General features: G+C 42.4%; 1 protein-coding gene across 1 annotated transcript in view; it reads right to left on the minus strand.

The window, feature by feature from the left end:
* LOC135217966 (nephrin-like) overlaps positions 1-10,000 on the minus strand; it is a 351,626-nt gene that overhangs the window by 32,729 nt on the left and 308,897 nt on the right. The window contains exon 8 of the mRNA XM_064254085.1: positions 9,570-9,700. Coding sequence (XP_064110155.1) covers positions 9,570-9,700 — 131 coding nt within the window. The remainder of the gene's footprint in view (positions 1-9,569; positions 9,701-10,000) is intronic.

Below are 10,000 nucleotides of genomic sequence, written 5' to 3' on the forward strand. Positions count from 1 at the left end.
GTTTGTCCGCTGGTTGGAATCCACGAGAGGACGAAATTATCATAAAGTAAAAAAATTCCCCCTTTGGTTTACATATACGAAAATATATTAATTCCGAGGTAGAGCGAATTGGATATTAAAGGTAGCTTAGTGCATATATATAATATATATATAACTATAATATATATATATATTATATATATATATATATATATAATATATATAGATAGATATAGATATATACACACATTCATCTCTCTGCATGCATGAATACAGGTTCGTTGTCAAGTTGACATTTTAGCTTGTAACGCGAATGTCGAGGGCGATAGCCCAACGCGTTCCGAAATTGTTGAATGATTGTCGAGCAGCGGACGGATTGTATTCATGTATGAAAATCTGCCTGGAGGACATTGATCACAATTGTTTGCTGTTTCGTAAAAACACGCGGACAAAAAAAAAAAGTTCGCCGTATATTTATTTCCATTACAATTTTACGTGGTCGGTGATCAGGTAATTTTTGCGTCATAATTCTTCTAAATTAGGTTATGGTTTTATTGGTGTTTTTGTAAAAAACATACAAAAAAAGTCCTTGTTATATCTATTCCAATTAAATTTTACGTGGTGCATGATCAAGTCGTTTTGTGTACTAATTCTTCTGAATTATGATATCGTTTTGCTTACATTTTTATCGTTTCTTTTACTAGTTATATATTCTTTTCATTGTTCCCTTTTTTGGTAAATTAAATTGTTGTTCTGGGATATTCTCGTTTCAATTAGAGTTCTCTATGATATTTCATCTTGTCACTTTCTGAAATAATTCTTCTGAATTATTTTATCGTTTTGTTTCAATTTTTAGCAAGGTTTGTTACTGTTTACGTATTTTTAAAATTTTTTCGAAATATAAAACAAATTTTGTCTCCAATAGCTCTTGAGGCACTTAAAAAAAAAGAGAGATCTTGTAAGGTAGAAGAAGCATCTGCCCAAAATTTTTTTCAAAATCTTATCAATACCTAAAACACAGAAATCAGTTCCTCCTTCTCTGAAATAGTCATTACCTTGTAATATGAACAGTCATCTACAAGGAACCCAGCCGTCCAATCATGATTCCACTTTGATTTATAATAAATATCTCATTTATCAGCGTACCCTTATTCTTCTTCCATACGATGGGTAACATGTTTCAATAAACTGAAACCAGCTTCAGCTGGTGGTGCTGTTGTTTCGTCTTTACTTAATGTTTTTGTAAAGAAAAAATATACTTCTTCCTATAGCGGTTTATAGAGTTGAATTGAACCAAAACTCAATAAGATACAAAAGCTTCGTTTCTTTATGAATGTTTCGTAATTCGTATATACTTTCCCCCCTTTAGAAGGAGGGGCTTCTAAAAGCTTTAGCTCTCCTCTTGGTTAGTTGAATCTTTCAAATGTATTTAGAAATCTTTTAAATATATTTAGGATTTAGTGATATGCAAGTTGCAGACAAAATACAGGAAAGGCGCGAGAAGTAGAATTTCACATAGGCATAATATAATATATATATATATATATATATATATATATATATTATATATATATATATATATATATATGTGTGTGTGTGTGTGTGTGTGTGTGTGTGTGGTGTGTGTGTGTGTAGCATATATATATATATTATATATATATATATATATATATATATATATATTGTTACGTTTATAGATCTCTTCGTCTACCCAGTAATTAATTAATTAGTTTGATTTGGCAAACGGCAGCCATTTCCTCCATATATCAGCTGATTTTTAGTAAACACGGGAAACCAAAACCCGCCAGCCAGAGGTAGGGAGTTCCTAAGTTGGGGGAAAATAGACTCTTGTCAGCTTTAGGGACGTATTTAAAAGGGAAGGATGTAGGCAGACTGGTACTTCTTAGGGCTATATCTTAAGCTCTTTTTCCTGTGAACCCTCTGCTGGCTGTATGTTCTGTTTCCAGGATTTGCCCTGCTCGTGGGGGGGTTAAGCTGACCCCAACACCCAGGCAAGGTGCCTGCGATCGTTCCCAGTTGACTGCAGTACGTGACCTCGGATGGATGTCCGACCACCTGCCTTCCATTTAGGCCTATCCATGGCGTTAATGGCGCGCCAAGAGACCCAGACCTAAGACAAAGCTGGGCGCCACATTTTCTACAAAGATCCACTGAACACGGCATCCAGGTACATCTTGTGAAACAGCATATTGCCAGTCCCTTACATCCTATTATCTATTTGATCCCCATTTTCCCATCAAACTTCCATTCCAAAAAGAACTCATCCCTTTGTTTCCTCTCACTGCCTCATGGCCGCATGCTTCCCCTTGTGTGATCGTCCCAGACAAATGAAGTCATTGCATACCTCAGTGAAACATTAAAGTTCCTTTTCCCCAGTGTTAGAGAACTAACTAATTGAAATTGGGCAATAAATCCTTTTTTCTTTTATCTTGTCTAATCTGGGATTCTTTTCCAGATTCCCTGAGTCACGTGCCAAGTCTATCTGCCCGCAAGTGTTGCATTACCGCAAAATTATGAAACCAGCTTTTACAAATTCCATTTTGAGCCATCTATTATCCATTGGTGAGAGATTATAAGTCCACATGGGGACCAGTAGCATTTACTTTTCTCCAGGCCAGTACGAGCCTCTTGTAAATAAATAGCTGTAAAGTACTTACCTGAGCTATCAGCCAACATTTTGGTTAAATTAATACGTAAAAATGACGACTGCTTGCCAGCATCGAATCTGGGCTTGCTTAAAAAAAAGCTTGTAAATTGCGTTATCCCTTGTAAAACGAATGTAAATGTTTTTCAAAGCGGAAAAAACAAAGCACACTTGCGCGGAAGACACACACTGGCTCACGGTAAGGTATACCTATCATTTAATATGATTATTTCATAACCAATGTTAGCTTAAGGTACGTTTAAGTATTTTTATTTACGAAGTGTTTAAACAAGTGTTAGGTGAGAAATATTATTATATTGTTACGGCCAGAGCGCCGAGTGAATTCTGACGAGACACTAACACGTGTGTAGAATAGATGCCAGAAAGTACCAGATCAAACTAGGAAGTGCTTTGCCAGGGTTTATTGCTGTATTAGAAAGCCTAGCTAGTTAGGAGTATTCTACTGATAGTTACGGCAAAAGAAGTGTACAATTCTTTTGTCTGTGATAGGTTAGGGGAATTCATTTTAACTTAGTTTTCATTCCAAGTGTTGGTAACCACTTAGCTCTCAGCTTAATTAAGCTGAGCGTACACGCTCTCCCATGTAAGCTTCGCTCCTGCGCTGTCCCAGCCAGCCTTCGTTTCACTCAAAGTGGCAGCCATGTTTTTATCCCTATAAGCATTATCTCAACGATTTAAGCAAAGTAACGTAAGTCTTGAAAGTTTAACGTAAATAATATTAATCTCGGTACTAGTATCTATCGTTCTGCCAGAGAAATTAACGTAATTCGCTTTGAATAAGAAATTAGAATTTCGTGTTGTAAATCGTTTTCGCTTTTACAGAAATCAGTTGTTTGAACGACACGCTGTAGCCCACTCTGCCCAACCCGCTCACACGTTTCACCTAGCATCGCTCACTCGCTCGCTGAGCGAAAGTTTCATTCCACTTCGGACTTAACGTAACCTTTTTCCATTTACAAATGTTTACTAACATTTCAGCTTAAAATCCTTACCGTCATTTCGCTTGTCACGAGGACCTAGTATCCTTACGTAAAGTTAACATAAATCTTCAAGTAGAATAAATTACAAGAATTGTTAACGTAAAACGCGTCTTTGTGAAATTCATATTGAAACGCAAATCATTTCATAAGCGCAAGCCACTACCATTAATGTAAAAATCATTCACCGCGAGCACGTTATCATTTTCATAAAACGTTATCCAAAGCAATTCTTTCATTAAACGTTAACGTAAGCAAATCATTTAACGCAAGTGGGTCATATTAAACTAACATTATTAGTTCAATTCAATACAAGGGAGTTTTCATATATCATTTTCACCCTGTCCGAGAGAGAGAGAGAGAGGGGGGGAGAGAAGAGAGAGAGAGAGAGAGAGAGAGAGAGAGAGAGAGAGAGAGAACCCATTATTCACGAAGCCAAGAGTACTACGTCCATTACTTAACCGCATGCAGAATTAACATTATTTTAGTCTCTTGTGTCTTTTATTTACACTGAGCGTGATACGTACGCGCCTGTGTCCATTGCAGTTTGCAAGCATTTATTTCATTTACCGAGTACTTCAGCGAGGGACTGAGCATTTCTAAAATTACCATTACCTGTCGTTGCCCGAGTGGTCTTTTCATTTTCTTTTATCCCAAAAGACTTGCGTATACCGCAAGCACAAATGCACAGTGTGCCACCGCAACCTTTATTACTTCCAGACAAGGAAGCCTACCAGTCTAGGACTGGCCACCACCAGTGCACGTCAGGTCTTACCATTTTACAGTGCCACTAATTCTTGACACTGTCCATCGACTGGCTGCTGAAGTACTAACACCCTTTTACTTTCTCTCCTCCACCATTACATTCTGCCCCGAACAGAGTACCATTTCTCTTCAGTATACTTGAGTATACTGCATGTAGTGTCCGAGACACACCAGCACGATACCAGTGCTCCAAAAGGAACGCCTCCTCATAAGTGCCATTGCATCTGTACAGGCCGTACAGGTAGCCATTCTACCTGCGTGTCCGTCCTTACGGAACGCCCAATTCATTAGTGTCCGTGTACAAGGGTCAGTGATCCTTCGGACCACTCCAAGGGAACGCCTCCCGAAGTGCCGCAATACCAGCCCTAAGTGCTGTCAAACCTGTGTGTCCATCCTTACGGAACGCCCAATCCATTAGTGTATCCGCTACCCCGGATCACCCAATCAAGGGAACGCCTCCCGAAGTGCCGCAATACCAGCACTACTAGTGCTGTCTCAAAAGGAACGCCTCCTGAAGTGCCGTGCACCTGTACAGACTATCCACCATTTTGGATCACTCAACCAAGGAATGGCCCCATAAGTGCCGTGCACCTGTATTGGACCTACAGGTAGCCCATTCCAGCGTCTCCCAAGTTAGGAACGCCCTTAAGTGTGACGTACGCCGCACACACTATTTGATTTTTCACCTCATCAGAAGGTGCCATCCCAGAAGTGCCACCAACTTACGGGACACTTCCCAAGTGCCACAGAGCACCCAGTCTTTTCAGACTTTGTCATTACCGCCTTGCAGAACACATTTCCAAGTGAGTGCCACATTACACAGTAGGCACTCCTATTCCATCCAGTACTATTCCTGGCCCCCATTATTTTCATTTTCATCCGAGCCTCTACTGCAGCCTAAGGGAAATGTCTTCCCCTGCTTCCCGCGACTTCTTTGGCATAGAGCTAGAGAAGCTCAGAGCCCTCATAACTCTGGGCAAGGAGGCCGGTTACACTGGACCAGCACTTGACCAGTGGATAACGGTGCAGCAGGATGCCGCGCGCCTGCAAGAAAAGAAAGAAAGAGAAGCAGAAAGGAAGGCATGTAAAGAAGAGAGAAAGCATGAGCTAGCTCTCAAGGAACTCGAAATCAAGTGGGAGAAGGCCCGTAAGGAGAGTATCTTAGCTCCAGCCACTCTGCCAGCTTCCAGCCCTGCACCCACTGTCTCTCTTAGTCCCGCCGTCTCTGGTCAGCCTGACATCTTTTCTATTTGTGAGCCTGGTCCTGATCCAGTGCCCGAGATAGAAATTCCTGCCGCATCCTGCCAGCCTTTTACCCTTTTACCGCCTACCTCCTCCCTTTTGGAAGAGGTAAGCCCACCAGTTAACTCCGGACTTGTTTCCGAGGGTGATTCAACGGAGGTTTCCTTAACCTCCCCACGTCAAATCACTGCCAGAGAGGACTCTTCACCTGTGCCAGAGCACACTGCCAGCCTTGGTGACTCCACAGATTCGCAACCTGTGGGGCCATCCAGTGCCACGGAAGAGGTTCTGGAACAAGTTCTGCCGCGACTGTGGGCGCAAGGGTCACATGTCTGCCAACTATGGAGGGTGCGCAAATCACAATATTCCTGCCATCACAATGGCAGTTACAAATCCTTCTTCACTAGGACCCCCAACTAAGGGCCCTATAACAGTCGCACCCCTCTAAAGTCATTATCCGCCAAGCCACGTCAGAGCCTACGACGACTCTGGCGCTCAAATCTCCCTGATACGGGAAGATCGAATCCCCCGAGGGGCTAACGTCGATAGACGTCATTTAATCACCATTGAAGGTATCAACCATATCAAGCTGATCCTTCCGACCGTCCAATTGAGGGTCACCAGACCTCACTTCTCCAAAGTTTGTACCCTTGCAGTTGCAAGCTACATTCCAGGAGGTTACGACCTCCTCCTAGGGCAAGACATGAAATCTCCCTCACCGTTCAAGAACCTAGGGGTCCTAACCCCACAACCAATCTCTCCAAAGCAAGGAGTCATCGCAATTCTACTTCCTCCAGAAAGTATGTCCACCAACAGTCTCCCCCGTTACCAAGGAGGGAGATTGATCATTCACAGTTCCGTTGAAAAACCTGCAACGTACTAGGGCACTTCACGAATTGGCCTAGGTGCCCTAGCCGACTACTAGCAGTGGACACTGTCCAATTTCCACAAGGCTTAGCCTTCCAAAAGAGACAGGAGCCTCTGTCTCCCATTACGAAAGGCACGCTGAGAGGTATTGCACCTCCGGTACCCGCCACAGGTCCAGTCGCCCTCAACTCTCTGCCAGTGCCACTTGGCAGCACTGAGCAGTGCCAAGCTCCGTCCAGCCTGGACGTAGAGCCACCACCGAACTTGACCTCTGCGCCTGGCCCCAAGCTAGCGCCGGCGCCTAACCGAATCAAGGATCCTCCTCCAGGAGATCCTCCAACAGGCATTGAGCTTACCGCAGCCCATGGCCAATCTCCAGCCCATAATTCTTCTTCAGCCTCACCTCTGTCACCCGAGGATGAACCTCCGGCAGACCTTACCTTCATACCTCCTCTGGAAAACCAGGAACTGCCCGACCAGGAGTCAGCCTGGAGTTTTCCCCTTACGACGGCTGTCGCAGCAGCTGAAGTGAGGGCCTCCCCTGCAGTAGGTTACACCTCTATGACGGTTGCTGCAGATACCGAAGTAGGGTGTTCTCCTGCAATCCCTCAGGCTACCACTGCCGCTGCTCCTGACGGCATTTCTAGCCTTACCCCAGAGTCGGTTCCTCCGTCTACTCCTAGGACTGGTATAGCCAGGTCCTGGAGGAATAAGAAGAAGAAGAAGAAGGGACATCATTAACATAGTAACAAAAGAGCCACATGCTCTCCTTGACACCTGTGCCCGAGGTACAGTGTCACATTCATTTGCAGAGTGATCCTGGCAGCTACCCAGAGAAGGTAGCCAGCCTGATCTCTGCCAGTAAAACTAACCCTCTAACCCCTAGAAATTGTGATACTAACACTCATGTAATTGTCATAATTACCTCATTACATTTCCATCCTGGTAATGCACTAACCACTCATCATCCTCACGCATCATTACCTCACCTCATGTATTGTAACAATTCCGTCGCTGAACTGCTGCTGTGCGTACCACACTCTGGAATGATTGCGTCTCGAATTAACTGTAATGAGTAGGTTAGGTTAATGATTTAGTACCAGGGCATTAGGTTAGTAGCAAGTAGAATTTTCAAGTAACCTTATCTAGGGGTAGAGTAGACTGTCGTCACAGACAACCCGTAGTTATTACTTAGGCTAGACTACATTACTACATTAAGTTAGTACACTTAGCATCTCCGCCTATAAGTTAGGTAGGCCACTGTAGTTAGCTGTATCGCTGCTCTAAAAACTTCAAGTTAGAGTAGGAGAACTGGGTAGTCGAGACGATCAACTTATTTAAGCCAAGACCTTCATGCCCGAAAGGGAGTGAATGCCTTCTTAACAGGGGGAGCTGTTACGTTTAAAGATCTCTTCGTCTACCCAGTAATTAATTAATTAGTTTGATTTGGCAAACGGCAGCCATTTCCTCCAAATATCAGCTGATTTTTAGTAAACGCGGGAAACCAAAACCCGCCAGCCAGAGGTAGGGAGTTCCTAAGTTGGGGGAAAATAGACTCTTGTCAGCTTTAGGGACGTATCTAAAAGGGAAGGATGTAGGCAGACTGGTACTTCTTAGGCCTATATCTTAAGCTCTTTTTCCTGTGAACCCTCTGCTGGCTGTATGTTCTGTTTCCAGGATTTGCCCTGCTCGTGGGAGGGTTAAGCTGACCCCAACACCCAGGCAAGGCGCCTGCGATCGTTCCCAGTCGACTGCAGTACGTGACCTCGGACGGATGTCCGACCACCTGCCTTCCATTTAGGCCTATCCATGGCGTTAGTGGCGCGCCAAGAGACCCAGACCTAAGACAAAGCCGGGCGCCACATTTTCTACAAAGATCCACTGAACACGGCATCCAGGTACATCTTGTGAAACAGCATATTGCCAGTCCCTTACATCCTATTATCTATTTGATCCCCATTTTCCCATCAAACTTCCATTCCAAAAAGAACTCATCCCTTTGTTCCCTCTCACTGCCTCATGGCCGCATGCTTCCCCTTGTGTGATCGTCCCAGACAAATGAAGTCATTGCATACCTCAGTGAAACATTAAAGTTCCTTTTCCCGGTGTTAGAGAACTAACTAATTGAAATTGGGCAATAAATCCTTTTTTCTTTTATCTTGTCTAATCTGGGATTCTTTTCCAGATTCCTTGAGTCACGTGCCAAGTCTATCTGCCCGCAAGCGTTGCATTACCGCAAAATTATGAAACCAGCTTTTACAAATTCCATTTTGAGCCATCTATTATCCATTGGTGAGAGATTATAAGTCCACGTGGGGACCAGTAGCATTTACTTTTCTCCAGGCCAGTACGAGCCTCTTGTAAATAAATAGCTGTAAAGTATTTAGCTGAGTTTCTGGCGACCTACCTTTTCCTCTAGAGTAAATTATCACTATAAGTCTGTTTTACGGTAAGTTCAAATAAATTCACCTTATTCTCCCTTAACTTTTCCTGTTTACGTATCGTAGTTCTTTTAAGGCCAGGCTCATACGGAAATATATATATATATATATATATATATATAATTATATATATATATATATATATATATATATATAGTATATATATATATGTATGTATGTATGTATGAAACCTTCTATGTTGTTAAAGACGCAAATATGTATATATTTCCAAAAAAAGACTAATTTCTTTATAATGCATTGAACCGGCATATAGAAAATTAATCTTGACCGGCAAGCACATATACGTTCTCGGTTAAATAACTGTATAAATACAAACAAAGAATAAAATCAAGGGAAAGCATATAAAGTAAAATGTACGGAATAATTCAAGATTATACATTCATAACATTTAGAGAGAGAGAGAGAGGCGAGAGAGAGAGAGAGAGAAAGGATGGTGATTGAAGAGAGAGAGAGAGAGAGAGAGAGAGATATGGCTTGGTAAGGATTAGAAAGTGATTATAGAGTACTCGTAAGGTGTTAAAAGGATTAGAAGCAGAAGAAGAAGAAGACGAGAGAGAGAGAGAGAGAGAAAATCAGACATCCTTCGATTACCTGATGAAGCCACGTGACCTTGTATGGAGGTGGATTGGCGTCGACCTGACATTCGAAGAATATGTCGTTCCCTTCCCTGAGGTTTTTCGCGTTTAGTGACCTCCCCAGGGACAGGGTCACTTTGGGTTTATCTGAAAGAGAAGACAATACAATGAAAGAGGGAGATCAGGACGTTTATTTTCTGGATAGACCAGAGATTTTAATGAAACAGGTGGCCATCCAGAATGTAACTTAGTGCTTTATATATCTCTCTCTCTCTCTCTCTCTCTCTCTGTAGTAATTTTATTAATCTCCTTAGAGGAATGTAATTTTTTATTTGCGAATCTCTCTCTCTCTCTCTCTCTCTCTCTCTCTCTCTCTCTCTCTCTCTCTCTTCTGTAGTAATTTTATTAATCTCCTTAGAGGAATGTAATTTTTTATTTGCGAATCAT

Source organism: Macrobrachium nipponense, chromosome 9 (genome assembly GCF_015104395.2).
Source record: "Macrobrachium nipponense isolate FS-2020 chromosome 9, ASM1510439v2, whole genome shotgun sequence".
Lineage (NCBI taxonomy): Eukaryota > Metazoa > Arthropoda > Malacostraca > Decapoda > Palaemonidae > Macrobrachium > Macrobrachium nipponense.